Genomic DNA, 19,676 nt, shown 5'->3' with positions numbered 1-19,676 from the left:
TGGTATCCAATAAGCTGCGTCTGCCATGATGGTAGGCCTGTATATGACTCCTGTTTGCCTCCACATGTCTCCTGTGATCATCCCTCTGCAGAACCTTTCACATTTCTATATGTCAGGTCCTGACTGAACTCCTTCCTCCTTCTCCTTTTTATTTTATCCTCATCTCATTTCTTGTTTTTATTTCTTTTTTATTCCCCTGTGATCCTTCCTCTGTATCTCTACTTTCTTTTCTCCTTTCACGTCTACATCTCCGTCTCTGTATTCTATTTCTCCTGTCTGTCTTTGCTGCAGGCCAGTCTGGATCAGCGGGAACAGGTCAGCCTTTGGTGAATGCCGTCAGGAGTGACTCAGCTCTAATTGGAGGTACTATAGCAGCGAGGCTTTTTCATCAATCAGTATCAGTTAAGACGCTGTTTCAAACTTGTGTTCCTACCAGGTCTTTTTTGCACCTTTACACGAAGTTTTGTGGAGACCTTTCATTTGTTTTGAAATATTCATTGCTTGTCAGGCAGGAGCGCGTTCATAAAATTTGCATGCTGTGCAGCAGTTTAAAATGAAACCCCGAGTCGTCCCTCAAACAGCGTGACTGTGTCTAAGCACACAAAGGAAACCAAACTAATTAGAATACAAATGACTTTATTGTCCACATTAAATGTGCTTTTTTTTTAAGCTAACATTGGTTCAGAGACCTTCTAATAGATGAAATTGCCCGGGGAGTCTGGGGAAAATGAGCTGACTGCATAACTAATGATGGAGCCGAAGCAATCTGATGTTTTTCTTGCTGCCTGTTGGGTCACTGAACAGTTTTAACTAAGAGATTTATCTCCGAATGAAATGTTTCGTCCCCAATTTTAAACTTTCCCATTTGAAAATAGGGATTTTGAAGTCGTCATGTGTAATCTGCTTCCTGCACGCTAACAATTAAAAATGTACCAAAGTATGAATGTTTTAAGATCTTCACAAACTCACAGATACATTTCACATTTCACAATCTGTAAAACTGAGGCAGTTATCATATTAGCCAGCGACTGTTTGAAACACAGCTACAGGAAGCGTTTGAATTTAGCAGTAAAGGTTTACGACTAAAAATGTTTTATTCTTGCTTGAAATAGCTGGCCGAGGATCAAACCTTGTAAAACATCATGTGCTGCGGTCGTGTGGGGAAGCTGATGTTTTGCAGCTCACCTCACTGTTATCAGTTATTACACTGATTTTTACACCAGGCTCTTTTCTTTTCACTTCTGTCTCTGTGGTTATTGAAGTGAAGTCATGCAAGTTAGGATAACCACAATGTGTCAGCAACTGATATGCTCCATCTATTATGGGAATCTCAACATTTTGCTCCGCTGAGTCTCGTGAATTTCCAATTGAAACTTATTAAACTATGGAGCACTTCCTAAACAAACTAAAGCCAAAGCGTAAAACGACAATTTTAAACATCCTGGAGGAATTGTTTAATCAGTCATGGATAAAATAAATATTTTGAGTTTGTATTATTACCTCATGAATATTGTAAATATTAAAATTCTGAGTTTAAATTTCTGCCCCTTTAAATATTCAGCCATGACTTTGGAAATTAATTCTTGCTGGCACTTCCTCTTGGTAAACTCCAAGCTTCCTCTCTCCAACTCTGATCTGCATTTCCACCATTGTTGTTGCCTCAGAGACAAAAACGATCTTACTCTTTACCAAAAAATTTTTTGTCTGTGTAGGAATCAAGTCTGTAATGTGGCCAGACACTTAGAGTAACAACCTCGGTCAGTGAGTGGCAAAACAAGCGCTTTTAGTGGATGTACAAGGACTTTGTGTACTTTTGTCTAATTTAGGTCGATTTTCTTTATTTTCCCTGTAAAGAAAAAGCCCGTCTCAACTTTTGCAGCGACAAAATCTGAGTCTTGACATTTTGTTTTTAATGGGGCTCTGAGGAGCTTCTGTGTTGTGCAGGAAGCCAGTTGTTAGTTTATGTTAGCTACTGTTGCTCCCTGTTATCTGAGCAGAGAGGCGCTGAGACAAGGCACTCGAGAACATGCTTAAAGTCACATCCACGGCCCTTCACGTAGAAATCTACAGTCCAGCAGCATTAAATAAATTCAACAAATCATCCACAGGCTTGAATAGGCAATCGAGAGGGACGCGGAAGCTCTCGTTTTTCATGTCACTTAACATATGGCTGATAAAAATTGGTACAAATCATCACTTCGAGCCCCTTTAATGACCGACTGCTCGCTCTTACATCGGTCTAAACTGAGTAAAGACGGTCCACATTCCCGCCGCTGATCCGCTGTAACTTTTACCATTTCTGTCCTCTGCAGGTGTGATAGCGGTGGTGATCTTTGTGGTTCTGTCTGCGTTAGCCGTAATGGCCCGAGTCATCTACAGGAGGAAAGGAACATTCCAGAGCCAGGAAGTAAAGACAGTAAAACCCGAGGACAGCCCGGAGCTGGCGTTCAGCAGCTCACAGAACGGTCCGAGTGAGAACCAGAAGGAGTATTTTATTTAAGGTGGAGGTTTGACCTGCTGCACAGTGTCGGAGCTGCTGAGGAGACGGACGGAGACGGAGACGGAGACGGAGATGCCTTGTCAAGCCTCAGTGCTTTACATTACAGAACTGAGCCCGAGCTGTGGCTCAACAAGACAGGAAGACACAAACAGAACGATTCACTCATGTTCTGTCTTCTTTGGGTTTGTGTTGTTTCTTTTCTTCTTCTGTGGTTGTATTTTTGTAAAGACTGTATAAAGATGCACAAGAACAAAATGTATGTCAATACTATCAGAACAATTGTAAATATTTAATGATGTAAATCTTATAATTATGACTTTATATCAATCAGTCTTTTCTCTGTGCTATTGAAATGTTTGAAAGGATGAACTGTATTTTTGAGGTGGCTGAAATACATTTTACTGACACTGAAAATGTTGGAAAATAATTGTAATGTAATCGAGACAGTGAGCCTAGCTACCAGTAATTCAGTTTCATGTTTTTTCATGTTGTTTGCACCGACTGTGGGAAAGCAAAATGTATCCGTTCACATTGAACATTTCTCATTCTTTCATAAATTCTGTGTGTTTTATTCACCGTGATTCTCTTTCATTACGCTACAGCCTGAAGCGAAGCTTAGCTCCTATGTTATTTTTTAAATTTCCTCCTTTCCGTGCCTTTTCCTTCCTCCAGCTCTCCGTATAGTTTCGAATGGTAAAGGTATTGAGACGGATACAGTTGCCATTTTTAACTACAGATGCCAGTCTTTCTGTCCCCGACATCGTTCTAACTAAAGCATTTTATTTGTATTTTTAACAGGAATGTCATTTTTCTGAAGACAGATTCTGACAAGCAAAACAAGTATGAAAGTGTGAAAAGGAAAATCGTGTTTTATCTTCTGATGGAGCTCAAAAGAATTTCATGTGAAGTGACCGTAATCAATAACAGGTTATGTAAAGGAAGCCGAACGCGTGAAATTAAAAACTGATTCAGCAGTATGAACAGCAACTGTGCCCTCTTGGATGCCCCTATGGTAGATAAAACATGATAAAGTGCCCTTCCACTGGAGAAAATGTCTTTCCATCCACTTTCTGCGCGCCCGGTGCCCCACCACATACAGCTGGTGCCCATTTTATTTCGCCGCTGCACCTCAAACATCCTGCATCCGCCACTGTAGTTCCTTTAAATAGAGTTAGCTTTTCACTTCTGGTGATTGCATTCACGCTTCAAAAATCACAGTGGCGTTAATTTGTGAAGATTATTTGGCTGAACCAAATGTGAAAGTATCATTATTTTCGGCAATAATCCAAAATCCACTTGAAGAATCCCACAGGCTTTCTGTCGAGGGAACCAGGACGATGCTAACTTCAAAATCATCCCTGCAGCACTTGACGGGGAGACGTGGCACGCTGCTTGCTGTTCCACCACTTCGGACAAACATGAACTGAACAGAAAACCAGTAACATGATCAGCTTCAGCTTATTGTGTTTTGACAAAGCCCTGTCATCTGTACAACTAATGAACACACAGACTGAGGAGCAGCTTTATGCAGCGTGAGGCGTTTACTGAACGTCACTTTGAATTGTTTTGAGGGATCAGTTTCTGGTTTGGGGTGTCATCACTTTTGAACTATAACAACACAATGATGTCAACAGTGTGGAGGATAACTGTACATGAGTGACGCTGTAAGATTTTAATTTGTACAGATATTTTAGTAAGAAACAATTTCTGTTCAGTGAAAATAAAATGTTTGATCTTTTTTCTGAGGCGGGCTCGTCTTTTATTGCTCCTTTAACCTTTTTGTTCATTCATTTCATTTATTATTCTCTTTTTCAATTAGCATTTATTGTAAAAGTGGTGTTTGTAAATTAATACAGTAGAGTAGAGTTAAATCAATGAACATGAGGTCAATCAATGAACTCCTTTCAAACAAAAAGCAAAATCATTTCAGGTTTAGAAAATTAATGTCTGACTCAATTATTCCTGCAGAAAAACACTCAGTTTGATCACCATAAATTTACATGTGTGCTTGTTGAGCCCTTTAGAAGTTGCTACTGAATGAGTCTTTTCTTCACCATGTGACATTTCTGCAAGATATTAATAAGCATCTGTCTGCAGAGAGGAGATAACTTCACCGTCTGCTGCTTTGTGATGCATTCATGTGCTGTAGATGTCAGGCTTATTCTTGTCACGGGCCCACCTCTCCTCTCTTCATGCTGAAACGATCACACGGGGACACAGAGCTTTGAGATGTGATGGGGCGTCACGCCGCCTGCTGTCCTCCTGCTTTACACACAAAAACACACACACACAAACACAGGACTCTGATGATCCAGACGAGTGTGTGGTTGTCAGCAGGTATAATTTACAGAGAGGGATACATCCAGTGCTTCCAATAACACCTCATTAGAGAGAACAACAACAGTTAGTTACATACAACGAGGCTGCTGGGTGACAGCCGTTCGAGTCAGTCGTGTTTGTGGTTCAGCTTCAACTTATCTGTGGTTTTGCAGAAACATACGTGCTGTTGCTGAGACGAGATGTCCGACACTGTAAAGTCTGGGATCTCCTTCATGCTGGGAGGGGCTGGAGGAGGCAGTGTGAGACTAGATCACCTTCTGCTTGTTGTCGGCATATATGGAGGAAACAGAGGAGATGATCACATCCAAAGATCCAAGATTTTGTGCATCACACTGATTCAAGCAAGTCGTCATCTGTCAAGGGCGGTTGTTTTTGCAATACCATATTATTGTGGCTGAGAAGGCGAGAACACTCCACAGTAAATCTGAAAAAGTGCTGCATTGCCTCCTCCACAACCACAACCACAAACTTTTTAAGCTGGCACAGAAAGTGAAGCCCTTGGTGAACCTACATTGCCAACCAATCACTGTTTAATGTGGTGACTGGATTGGACGTAAGCGGAAAACCAACAAAGGAAGCGTCTCATCAGGGCACAGAAATTGAAATAAAAGTAAATGTATTCTTGTCAGTTAGACAGTGTGCAGGAGTTTGCTTGCATCTTTCGGTGTGCCCGTCCCTCCTCTGTGCAGCTGGCTCATGAAATAGATATTTCTGTTTTGTCACTTGAGAAACTAAAAGCTCATTCTTGTGGACATTATTCATCATGCATTTTTAAATTGTGATGCAGCTGTCAAGCCTCAGAAATAAACAAAACTGTGCATTTAATGAAGAGGTTATAAATAAATTGAAAAAAAAAGGGGAAAGCTTTTGTGATGTCAATAAAACACTATGCGGTCTGGATAATTAACAGCCGCCTGCGATCTGATTAGAGATCCCACGAGGCTGCAGCAGCACAAACACAAACAGCTCCAAAAAACCACCTGAAAACAAACAACTGCACAGACCTCTGGCTCTGCACCGCCTGTACATCCATCATAATCATGGCGGGAAGTGTGTCCAGCATATGAATGTGACATTTATTGATGTTAAAAGACTTCTCAGCTGTGTGCCGCTGCTGCTGGCAGTGTAACAGTCCTCTTTGTGAGCTGGCCAGTGCTGTTAAACAGCCCGGCTGACAGCATGTTCACCGCTGACAGGGCAGTCGTCACGGGTCAGCAGCACGTAGGCCACAGGTTGGATCGCTCAAGCGAAACTCCCACTGAGTCGAATGTGGCTCATGACAACTTTTTTTTTGCTGCAGATGTCAGTTGGGAACGACACAGTGGCAGTACGACCTGCCACATGACACCAGCATCACAGTCAGTTTTAGCTGTCAGCACTGGAGGCTGTTTTTAGGTGGAGAGTGACACTAATAGTTACCCACCTACATCACACCTGAGAGCACAGCACGGCTGTCGAGCCTCTCTTCACCTTCCTCCTCTTTCCTCTCATCTTACTTCGAGTGTGATTGCAGCACAGATGCAGTGGAAGATTTCATATTAACCTCCAGCCCCCGCTCATGACCAGTAAAAGATTTAATATGTAAGAATTCTGCAATTCTCCGACAATGTTCAAACCCAGAGAAATCCAGAAGTTTACTCAAGTTAACGGAGTGTTTCACCGTCACTTCCTGGAGGAGTCAAAGAGCGAGGAAGGAACATTTGTAAAAACATTACCTCATCTTTCAACGTTTGTGCCTGAATCGCGTCAGATAGATCAGAAGAGGTACGTTCACCATCCAGCAAAGTGAGTTTGACCAAGTTTATTTGCGTCACGGTGACTCCGAGCTTTCCTTCTATCTGTAAACGGCTCAAGATTGGAGCAGAGTCCGATGTGACTCTTTGTGTTTACTCCTCCCGCTGGGGTCGCGTCCGCCCACTCTGCCCACGGCCCTCCCCACACAACACTTGGCAAACCCATTTCTTTCTTTTAAGACCCCTTCAGCAGCAGAAATTACATATTGTGTGTTGCCTGTGGTGACGTCCCCTGTGACGCAAAGTCTTGACCCAGGCAAACTCTCGGGTCACTGGGTCCACGGCTAGCTGAGCTTTAACAGCCATGGATAGCTAGCAAAAAGCAGCAGTTGACGGTTTCTTCGATGATATGCTGCCTCCTTTGTTTTTGGAGCTACTATTGATTTACAGCCATATTTAGAAATTACGCCTTTAAAATATTCTCCAAAAAAAGAGGAAAAAGTGTATTTTGATGCCAATATACTGTAGATGGAGATTAAAAATTTAACATGTTAAAATATATGTCAAAAACATGACTATTATATCTGTATTCTACGCTGGCCGACGGGTGCAAATCACAACAGCAAGTCAGAAAACACAACAGAAAGTCAGAAATACCACGGCAAGTCAGAAAATGATGATGATGATGATGTTGTTGTGTTTTTGGAATTTGCAATCATGTTTTCTGACTTGCTGTTGTGATTTGCACCCGTCGGCCACCGTAGTATTCTTCCCAGTGTTAAGTAAATAATATGCTGATGTTAACAAAACTCACATTTTTCCAATGTTTCACACAACTGTATGCACAAGCAGCTTTAAAAAATAAAAGCCCAGCTGTACCACTCGTGACAGTATAATGAGGGCTTTTATTCAGGGCTAATTTAACTGGTCTCTTTGAAGGAACTGCTGTCTGCTGTGGATGGACCGGTCATAAACTGCCACCGGTCTGTTGGGGATATTTATGTGACTCACAACATCGTTGCACATAACTCCTACTTTGAGATAACACCGAGGATGATGATGACGGATGGTGTGAGAAGTTGGGCTAATCTCCGACGGCCATAATAACAATTCTAGAGGACGGCTTTTAATCACAGACTCTCTGAGGATGAAGTGGAATTTATCTCTTTGCGTTTTAAAAAAGCCTCTTTACTGTTTTCATCCAACAAAAAAAAACCTCATTATTGGCTGCATGAAAATATTAGTTTCTTACATTCAGTTTCTCATCGTATGTCTTTTTCTTTCAACAGTAGATTAGTGTGTTTTTCTAAATGACTAAATTAGCATTATTAGTCTTTTTAAAGTGTCATATCTGCCAGTGGACTCATTATTGTTCATCTGCTGCTCATTATAAGTTTAAGACAGGAGATTTATTTAAATATTTCTCAAATGTAAAGCTGGAAATAGATATAAACGTTTAAGTTAATCAGATTTTACTGGAGAAAAAGCTCATTAAAAAGACATGAAGTAGCTGAGCTGAGCATTTCAAACTAACCACAGCTCAGTTGTCAGTCAGAGGCACTCAGGTCGCCTGCCTCAGCTCACACCTGACTCATCACCTCATTAACTGAATCCTATAAATGCACCTCTCTGTCGCGGTGATAAGATCTCCCTGCTGTTCATATTTAACACCTTACCTGACAGCTGTGCTGTCATGAGAACAAACAGAGAAAGAGCTATTTTGATCCGACTGCTGTATAGGAATGCATTAACAAAGTGCTCCTGAAGCCATGTTAGCAAAGGCTTCTTATTTTTTACACACACTGCCTCTGAAACTCCTGAATAACTATAAAAAACTAAACATCGTCGGGTTAAAATGAAGACAGATTCTGCAGCTGCATGGCTTAGCTCGCCTAAAATGTTTTTGGAAACACATTCGCTGAGATGTTTGTAATATAAGACAAAGTCTCCAAACGAGCCACCATGTTAGGCAGGTTGGAAATCCCGGAGCAGCAAATAGCGTTCATCCAATCAGGTGCAGCCAGTCAGTGTTGCGTGGTTGCCGAAGGGTGTAGCGTGAATGCCGCTTTGACTATCAGATAAAACTGATTAACAAACACATCAGTGCTCTTTGACTGCCCATAAATAGTTTTATTTCCTAATACACTGTAATCTAGACAGGCGAATGCATAACGTAAGGGGATAATGTATCTTACATGAGAAAAGTGCTGTAATCATTAGTGGCAACATGTTTATGCCTTATATAACTTAATCTTTAACACTCCATATGGTCCCTGATCAAATGTGCTGACTACAGTTCTTTGCCAGGTTTCTCATTTTCGCGGCCGGCACCGGAGGCAGCGTGGGAGGAGATCACTTCTGACACCGCTGATGTGAAGATGCTTGTCGAAGTCATAGTTTACCTTGATTCAACTCAGCTCAACTTAAATCTAACAGTGAAAAAGATTTTTTTTCTACATATTTCTCCTTTTATCGCACCATGCACTTGATTTTATGCACCATGCACCTGATTTTATGTATTCTTGTATGTATTTTATTCTTGTAAAGTGTCTTTGAGAGTTTTTAAAAGCGCTGTATAAATAAAATGTATTATTATTATTATGATTATTATTATTTATTGATCCTTCTGTCAAGAATCTTGACCTAACAAGATATATAACATCTGTTGGAAACGGCATCAGACTGACTTTTCTCTTTAGTTATATATTATAAGATACAAAATCACTGAGCGAGATGTTGAGAAGTGTTCGTTACTGCTGACCTGCTCTGAGGTGAACCGAGCGCTCCCAAGTAAAATCTATGCACCCAGTAAGGAGCAATATAAATATTTTCAAGTGATGTATTAAAGATGGAGGTAGGTTTAAATAATAAATGTTAGTGGTTACCTGGGGAATACCAACGATGCATTTGCAAATGGATTTATTTAAGCTCAGATGAGTTTTCTACATTTATTTTTTCAGACAGCTCGCTGCGGCCGAGCAAACAAATATCTTCAGTTTGATTTTTTTTTTTTTTTGCCCCACAAGGCAGATTCAGCCCATTTGAAAATGTTGTGGTAATCATTCCTGTCCCTGCAGGGAATAAACTGCATGTACACATAAAAATGCTAAATATAATACCTAACTGACAGGGGAAAATGCTGACTTTCCAGATCTATAATGTTGTTGAATTACTGTAGCCCAGGCACTTTAAATTAGGAAGAAATACTGTAACCATTACCTATTAAAGTAAAGTAACACGGACCACCTGTAGCAGCATGTCCTCCAAATAAAATGCAGCAATATGTTGTTCATAGGCGCCTTTTACAGTGACACAAACTCGTCACGGACCCTGACATGCAAAATGCTAAACCTACATGTGCACTGCATTGCACAACAACACAGTATGTATAACTTTGAAATTACATTTGTTATTGTGATGATGTTAAATTGTTGCCACTTGAAGGGTGTTTCGTTCTTTACATGCCACGACACAGTTTATGCATCTTCAGGAGGCAAACACATTCATTTAAATAAAAACCACCAGCAAACTATGAAAGAATATATCAATTAATGATATAATGGACAGTGATTGTAGTACAGAGCCACAGCAACTGTAGTGTATAAAAGCGAAAGAAAAAGCACAAGTATTCTACCTAAACCAGCGGCTTTATTCTGGCACTTTGAAGTGAAGTCATTGATCAGTTCTGGAAAGTCCAGCTCGCAGACGTGTTCAGTCATCCTCACCCTTAGTTATCCTTTAATCCTGGGCATTTGTGAACAGGACCTTTCTCCCTGACAGGAAGGGTCAAATACAAATGTTGGAAATGACTGTCATACACAACTGAGCATTGTTTTAAAGAAGGCCGGAGGCACGAGTATCTGTTATGTCCTGAAAGATCTGAAGCAGGTGGTACAGGATGTCGCCATCTTGGCTGTACCTGACTGAGCCTCACTCCCGGCTCATCATAAATGGGCAAAGAGGTGGAGCGTGGGTGAAGCTTGCTAAGGCTAACAAGCTATCGGTTACCGTTATTTGTTTAATATTGAGTTATTGAGTTTAATCCTGGGATCATTTGAGTCTGAGTTACTCACAAGAGTTTGACCTCAGGTTTATTTGCCCCAAACAGCCAAAATAGGTCACTGCACATTAGCCGCAAGATAGCGAGCCACAACTGGCACAGAGGGTGTTTATGTTCAGTTTTGTCTTAACCAAAGTTAAGACTAAATAATGTCATGTGAAAAGCTTCTCAAACCAGTGCTGTCATAGAATCCACATTTACAATGCTGATCCAAATGATTCAAACACTGAGTTTCGCAAAAATCTTATCTTACACAACTTATGTGTCACGCTGTCTTCACGTGAGTCAAAGGCAAATGAAGGATTTTGAATGGAAAAGGAAGCTATGAATATTCTTTTGACGTGCGTTTCTTTCCCTACCCTGCTTTGTTGCTTAAAGTCCAGATAAACCACATGTGAAGTCCATCAGACTGAACAAAGGGTGAAGCACCTCCGCCCACACACGATTCAACATCACAAAACCATCTCTCACCATGTTGCAGTCGTCACTCGTGTGTTTTTGCAGCCGCGTACATATTCATTTAGCACAGCTGAGGGGTTCAGAGTGACAGCTCTGCATGGAAGCCACCCGAGTTGGCGTTCCAGCTCAATCACAATCACCACCCACACGGCGCTTTTCACTCTGCATATAATAAGTTTTTTGCAGTGTTCAAATCACTCTCCATCCATATTTATAGCCGCGCATGAGCGAGCCGGGCGGCGTGCTAAAGGTCCCCTCCTCTTCTGTGTAATTATTCAGTCTCGGTTGCTGTAATACATCAGTAATGCTGTTTATGGCTCAAGGTCAGAGCCAGGAGTCCACAGAGCCAAGGCAGTGATGGATTACTGTTTTCCAGATCCTTGAACTCTGCAGGACAGTGACAGATTTCAGCAAATCAAGAATAAGGCTTTTTTTCTCTCTCTGACTCTTTATTGACACCTCAGAGTGCCTGACGGATAAAGAGAGTTTTCCTGTGTGTGATGCTCTGATGTGGACCCTCATCATCTTGTTGAATAAATGGAGTGTCTCCCTCTGAGGAAACTGTAATGTCTTCGCTGTTAAAAGGAAAAATGTGCCCTCCCTGCCACAGTCAACCTCCCTCGTCATCCTCCTCCTCCTCCACTTTATCTAATGGCCTGTTGCTTTCTAGTAAACACATCTGCCTGTACTCAACACTAATGTCTCTCAATGATGTATCTCTGTATGAACATCTATAATCACTGCATTGTTTGACAGTCGTGTATTTATTTTTTTTAGTTGTCAGCACATTCCCTCTTTCATCCGTGACCTTCTGGATATACATGCGGGGATAAACTGGTGTCGAGCTCGGACTGTCATGCTTTTCCTGACTCCGCTGAGAGGGTTACCCATCATTATTGGAAATTATATGTGTAATCTATGTATTCAAACATGTCACATGTTCTTTTATTTAATCTATGCAGCACACGGACAAAGTTAGCAACAAAGTTTGACTCGAATCAAGTCTCCTCCTCTTCCTTGTCCATCGACGTCACAGCCGAGTCCACCTCTCCAGTGACTGATTGCTCAAAACACAGAAGTGGTAATGTCACAGCCATAGTGCTGCACGTTACATTCCCTAAGTGACTGACATCCTTTACATCCTACCTACCTGAAAGCTATTTGAGTCACTTAACTTTGGCTCCTATATGGACGTGGGTTAAGGAGTCGTCTTTGAACGAGTTGGTTTAAGCTGTTTTCTTGCATCTTATGATGTTTTATTCTTGGCTAATTATGTCAAGAGTGGTGACGTGTGAACTGAAGGGGTTTGTGTAAGTTTAGGTTGTGTGCATGTATAAAAAGAAAAGCAGCCCACAATCACTTGTGGTTGATGCGTCCACTTGCAGGTGTTTGAATAAAGAAAAGACTGCTCTCTCCTGTGGTCAGCCCTTCGTTTTCCAGAAATGACCACCATGAGCAAACTCTGGTGCTAAATGTTGGATCGCTAGCTTATACACCACCAAGGCGTAATGGTGAGGGAGATCAGGTGCCATCCTCCACTCACAGGCATGGAGGGAAACCAAGAAAACAAAACACACAGACTCACGACACTAGGGTCGTATCATGCCGAGTATGCACAGGGTGTTTTTATGACCGGATGCTCTATACCACTCCTATACCACTGACTTCCGGCCTCGATCTGTTCTATGCAGCTTGACGCAGCTGCTGTCCACTTCCATCAAAAATAGACGCAGCGCATGTTTTTTTCCGAGAGCCACTTCTGCTAAAAAGTTGACACAGCTACTCCAAACGCGAGTATTGTCTAGCTTGCATCAAATGAAATTAGAATTTGCCCTCTGGAATCAGCGAGTTGGGGGCAAAAGCCAAATCAAAGGAGCTTAAATTCACTATTTAATGGATTTAACTAGATGCAGTGCAGTTAACCTTGATGTGAGCTTTGTGGGAATCATAACGTGGAGCGGCATTTACATAAGCATCTTTTGATCGTGGGCATTAGATTTCATTTTGTTTGTTTCCACTGTGGTATTCTGGATTAAGAGTGGGTAAACATGTTTTGGTGTCTCTTTATTTGATTTGTTTTTTCCAGTGAGAGAGCTGTGAAGAGTTTTTCTTTTTTGTTTATAAATTTGCTCACCTCATCTGTCTCAGTGGTAACCTTTCGTATCAATTTCCAAGTTTGTATTCGCTGTTTATTTGACCACTAACAAACATGGCAGCAGAAGCCCGAGGCTTTGTTTCGTCTCTCACCCCATTACCTCTCTGGGATGTTACATAGCTGGTGAAGAAAATTAAAAATGTATCAGCCTGAGACAGACTGTAAACAGATGTTTTATGGAGTATTGAACAAGAGCAAAAATTAGCAAAAGAAGAGTGAATATCTGACTGATTATTAAGCAAATAAATGATAATGTTGCTGTGTATTATGTTAATCTTTGCCTTTCAAGTTGTTCTGGTGTTTCTTTGGCCCCCAAGTGGCCAAAAAAACGAGTGCAGCTTTAAAATAAGGATCGTCAGTCAATAAAACACACTGTGTTACTTCAACTTCAACAACTTCCATCCCACACAATTTCCCAGCCGTGCTCGATTTTTTCCTTTTTATTTTCTCTTTTTACTCAGATCTCCAGGGTTTTTCACCGAGCACAACTCAGAGCTCCGCAGGGCTTCAATAACATCAAGACAGCTTGATATGAACATAAAAGTGGCACAGATCAGAGGCTGAGGGCTGGTGGGCTTCCACAGAGGCTGCTTTTTTTTATCATCAGTGAACAGGTGAGTTTTAAAACAATACTCAGAGATGTGATGTAGGAATGGTTGCACTCAGCAAAGATTTTCTGCTGCATCAGAAGATTTCTTCTGTTTTATTGGCTTCTTTGAAAAAGGACGCTTGTTGTCTTTGCATGGTGACAAAGACAGATACTGTGCAGCCATGCCGGCATATATGTACACAATCCATCATGGCCTTAACGCACTTCACATTCAGCAAAAAAATGGCAGAAGTAACTCTGCCCAAATTAGAAGTTACATGTATTTCCCACTAAAATCACAGCAGCATCCTAATCAGTGGGAGAAACTCACACTCAGCTGAAACACAGCTCCTGCAGCTACAATGAGATCTGAATCAATACATCATTTTCATTTCATCGTTTCATTTTCAGCCAGACGTGTAGTTTTGCCATGTTTGTTAATCAGTGTGTTAGGATCAACAATGACCTCTGTTGGCTCAGTCAGCACATCAACACACTGAGAAATAAGTTTCATGGGATCTTTTTGTCTTTGTGGCCAAAAACAGAGGATATCTGACAATTTCACGCTGAACAGTTATTACTCCCTCCACTGGAGGTTATGTTTTCACTCCCAAGCTCAGTCCCACAAATGTTTCTGTTCGTCTGCTTGGTGGTTAGCAGGATATCTCCAAAGTGTGAGCAGACTTTAATACGATTTGTTGGAAAGTTCAGCTGTGGGTCAACCAACAAGTGATGTGTTTTGGTGCAGCTCAGGTGCAGAAAGAGGAATGTTTTTTAAGAATTTAAGATCTGCATTATCAAAATGAAAAACATCAGGCACATGTATTTACCATATCATCATCATGCATGTTGATGCAGATATGGATATATCTAAGAAACCTAACAAATGTGGATCGACACCTCTACACCCTGCCCTCCACTAACCCATGTTTGACCAAAAATGCATTAAAAGTGCCCTCTTGGTTTCCCAATATGCAAGAAAACATGATATCGTGCCCTGTAGCAGGCCTTTTCAGTGAAGAAAAAGGTGCTTGTGGATTTTTTCATCCATCCATCATTTTTAGAAAGAGCCAGGCTAGTTGTTTTCCCTCTTTGGTGCCTTATAGACAATCTTACGGACAGTTAAAACAGACCTGTCATCTCTCAGTCATCTCTTTGGATGAGCATGTTGATAAGACTGTGGTGTGGGGACTGAACACCTTTTTCAACACCTACTGTGCAGACAGAAAACAGCATTTGAGTGAAATATGGATCTTCTGCTAGAGAAAACTAAATGTTGCATCTAGGTTCGAATGTTAAAATCTTTAAAAGCATACTATATGAATATGGCTGATACTCTGCAGGACTATAACGATGATGGTTAAAGGAAAATACATCTTAAGATAAGAAAAAGCAGGAACCAAAAGCAAATAACAAATCTAACTTCATACTTTATGCCCTCCCCATGAAAGCAAAACATCAGCAAAAAACTGGCAACTGACTCAGCTCAGAAAATTCTAATTTCAATTGTTGCAAGCTCTTTTAATAGATCATAACACAGCTGCGTTGGCCTGCTTCCTTCTCACGATGTTTTCATTGTGCTCGAAGATGGCAAGACGAGCTCGCTTCCCCATGTAGGAGAAAGCCCGGCGTTTGGGGAGTTATTTGAGGAGAGCACTGTGGAACACTTCCAGTGCACCTGTTAGTAAAAAAAAAAAAAATCTGAAACTATGATCATTAGGAGGTACATTTTAAAAAGTTTGAAAACCAGCGAGGAGAAACATTCTCACCTGTATGTTTTGAAGGAGCCCATCTGCTCCGGGTCCCTCAACAGTCTGCTGCCTTTCAGCGGCAGCGACAGCTCCTGAAACAGTCATACATCCCTCCTCGGCCACACCCTCTCTTTTTATTCTTTGAAGAAGATCTATGAAGATACTGCTGTTGTGTGTTTTCTGTCCATTCGTGAACAACAACATGGTGTAGAACGATTGACAGTAAGCATATATATACATATGCTTACTGTCCGTCACCTGACACCAACGGGAAATGAAACTCACTTTACAGACTTCGTCACAGTCACTTTTTTCGTACTTTGTATTGTTTTTAATCGTTTCAAACAAAAACTAATTACGGCTTCACGTTTACTGTGACTTCTACTTGTTACTTATTTTTCTGTGGATGTTTTTCACACTAAATAAAATGAACGGCACAAAGCAAATAGCTTCTTCTGAGGGGATGAAAAAAAGCCATAATATATCTTTTTACATGCTGATGGTGTGCAGCAGACACCAGCTGGAAGACTGAAGGTTAGAGAGGAAAAAGAAATGATTAGTAAAGAAATACTGGAATTAACCTTGTATGCACATTTCTAATCAGTTTCAAAGGCTCAGTGTTAATAGCATTCACTTCTGTGCTGTTGTTTTTGTTGTGTAGGTGGAGTGATGTGCTGAGTATCACATCACACTGATGACTGCATGTAGTGTAGTGACTAACACTCGAAGCAGCTGTTCAGCCATCAGTGTTTGAAGTGTTGAGGTGTGTCTGAGTCTCTGAAACCTACTCAGCATTCAGTCCGTCGCCGAGTCTCGCTCCCTGCGGGCGGCTGACTGAGAGCTCCCTACTCTGTCACATCCACAGACACTGTCTGCATGCCATGGCCCAGTCCCAGAGCCTCATGGGTAATCTTCCATCCACTGACTGCGTGCAAACAGAAGTGTCATGAGCTGACTTTTGATTTGTCAGCCTGAGCAGCACAGCACACCAAACTTTGTTCCTCTCCTGTGTCTCTGTGTTACACACCAACATTAATCAAAATATCTCCAATCAAAAAAGGCCACTAATATTTTAACTACATCGAGAGACGCATGCCAGGCCTGAAGCATTCTGGGAGGAAATAATTGATGCATAAATATTAAAAAGCAGTTAATTGTGTGCAAGGTGAATGGATTCTCTCCTCTGAAAAACTGTCCTGTGTCAAATATTCATCCCTGTAGGCACGAAAGACGACTGAAAAGTTTGTAGCTGAGTCTTTCATGAAGGATGGCCTCATGTTTCCATAACAGATCGAAGTACGCCATGTGAAGTAGTCTATTTAGCGATATATTGACGAAGTAAGCACATATGTGTTATACATGTGACCATCTCTGCTGTTAATCCATAGGTTCATTTAAATGTGGTGCTTTCCCAGAGTTCACCTGTAGGAGTTGGTTACTTCGCTGAGGAGTTGAAGGTGTGCAGCCTTTTATATACAACTCCTCATCCCAGCTCACTGTGGCTGCTCTTTGTTGACTTACATCAGCCCAGACGCCCAGATGTTTCTTCAATCCACATCTGTGCGAGTCATACGCTATGTACCGTATTGACATTTGTACAAAACATGTCCTACAACGTTCACGTTACAAGTTTATGACCTGATTTTCATGTCTGTTCTGTGTTTCTTTAAGCGTCAAACCACTCGATATTTTTAAGGAGACCTCGGGACAATTTTCAGTCGTATTTGTGGCGACAAAAACAGATATTTTGAGCCACAACATGATCTTTTTCTAATGATAATCAAGTGTTTTTTGTGCCCAAACCTAACCAGACCATAAGCACAGTGTTGTGAACAAGAACAAGCTAAAGAAACATACAGTTTCAACATATTGATGGTTTGTAGAAACATCCATTATCAGCATTTATCCTGCCAAGCTGGTTGATTACATCCTGCAATATCTTTAACTGATTTTTATACATAAATTCCAAGAATTGCCGTATTTCTTGTTTTCGTAGACAACCATTGGATGACAGTCCTGATCAGTGTTATAAATCCACCCAGTGTTTGACTGGAACACGTGCTTCATCATTTACCGTGAATCCCTGGTTCCTTGAGCCACAAAGCATATGGTGCTATAAGGGCCATGCTTTTGTTTCGGCAAATCTCTGTCAGCATCTCTCACATATTAAAAACCCAAACTGACAATTAGTGGGAAGATCGTATCAGCGCTTTCCATTTTCCCCAAGCAATGTCTATGCAACCTGAAGACTTTCCTGCTCTGACTGCAAATGACGAAACATCGTGGTGCAACTGCTCAGAAACTGAGCCGCCTGACATGAACTGAGCAACAGTTTCAAGCAGGTATGAGCAGAAATGAGCAAGTTATCTCCCTGAATCAATGGCAATTCACTTGACAAGACTAAATTAGAGCTTTAAAAACCCAGTGGACTGATTTGTTTGCTGGTTTTTACAAAACGTTGGTTGTTTTAACATGCAGAGAGACAAAGAAGGATCCTCTAAAGGCTGCTGTTAGAGATGATGTGTGAAGGCTGCGACTCTCAGAACTGATGCAGCGATCTGATCAGTGGGTTTGGCAGCTGAGGTCGTCCATCGAAAGCTGGCGGTGTTTGAGCTGGCTGCAGCGCCTCCTCACATCTTTCATCCTTAACGCCCGCCTCGCTTCCCCTCAGAGAGAACAGGGATCAAACACATTATGAATCCCTGATGGTAGCACGAGCTTAGATCTACACTCACGCAGAGACACACACCTTTTCAATGGTGCGTCCTCACATACTCACACATGTACACAAAGACTTTGGACGAGCTCCTAATTCTCCACAGCTGTTGTCACTTTGTTGTGATGTTTTTGCCGTTCTCGGACGCTGTGTGTGGGTGTCCCTCTCTCTCTGACACACACACACACACACACACACACACACACACACACCAGGGCAGATAGAAAGATAGCTATGCAGCCACTTAAAGTTAATTTGACTGTTTAGTGAAGTTTACCATGTTCATTAAAAGGTAATTGAAAAGGCGATCCGAGCAGCCAGCTTTCATATTAGTTTCCCTTCATTGTCACGCTTCAGTGCAAACGAACGCACCTTCATCTATCCATTGTAAGAGCTCAGCATGAGAGAAGACAGACGAGGACACTAAAGGAGGGAAAACAGTGTTTAGTTGCTGTTTCAAAAGGGATAAAACAAGATATCCTTCTGTAATATTTGAAGAAAAAAACAGGATATAAAGTCTTGTGTGTGTGTGTGTGTGTGTGTGTGTACATAAATAGTACAGTCAGTAAATATGATGACAGGATTTTCCTTGACCCCGTCGACTCACACGCGCTGCTCATGCTCCAGTGTGGCCAGCCTGCTACTCTGAACTTCATCCTAGTGGCTCATGAAGTTGTTGCTTAAACAGGCAATAGACAACTTCTCTTGCTTTAGCTCATGATTCTGAAGTAAATACTGATTGCACAGTGTGATGGCTGTAGAAAAATGACACTGTCTGCAGATTGGTTCCCTATAAACCTCACTTTCACAATGCTATTCCTTTTTCTGTAGAAAAATGAGGGTTGAATTACGGTGTAGTGCCGAGAAGAGACTGCTTGCCGAAAAACGACTGCCCCCGACGGGAACGCGCATCAGTTCAGAGGAAGCGGGCGTAGGCCTACTACGGGTCAGCTGGCAGACGCAGCACCAAGAGAAATGTTGTTTTTACTGTGCAGTCATGTAGCCCAAGTGAAGAGGCTACAGAAAAAGAACGGCGCAGATAAAAAAAAAGTAACCTGATGTTTCCATAATGTAGGCTAGTTGTCAACAATTGATGAGGGTAGATGCTTTACCTTGCCACTTTTGTTGTTGTTGTTGTTGTTATCGTTGTTGCAATGTGATTTTACACCGCTTTGATCTATAAATAAAGTCATAATTCAATATCCCTGTTTCAGTGATTTTATAACGAGGATTAGGAAATCAATGCAGAAAAGAATGCAGGAGTGTTTCCACGTCACATTAGATAGCAATCATATAACACATACTGAGAAATTAGTAAGTGCTATCAGAGGTGGGTAATAACGATTTACATTTACTTCATTACATTTACTTAA

General features: G+C 41.4%; 1 protein-coding gene across 1 annotated transcript in view; it reads left to right on the top strand.

The window, feature by feature from the left end:
- Window positions 1-2,500, top strand: part of LOC141009049 (contactin-associated protein-like 4) — a 71,123-nt gene extending 68,623 nt beyond the window's left edge. Inside the window, exons 25-26 of the mRNA XM_073481458.1 lie at window positions 292-363; window positions 2,313-2,500. Coding sequence (XP_073337559.1) covers window positions 292-363; window positions 2,313-2,500 — 260 coding nt within the window. The remainder of the gene's footprint in view (window positions 1-291; window positions 364-2,312) is intronic.
- The last annotated feature ends 17,176 nt before the right edge of the window (window positions 2,501-19,676 follow it).

This window comes from Pagrus major, chromosome 15, assembly GCF_040436345.1.
Source record: "Pagrus major chromosome 15, Pma_NU_1.0".
NCBI lineage: Eukaryota > Metazoa > Chordata > Actinopteri > Spariformes > Sparidae > Pagrus > Pagrus major.
The sequence above is the reverse complement of the archived record's forward strand: the minus strand, read 5'-3'. Positions and strand labels throughout refer to the sequence as shown.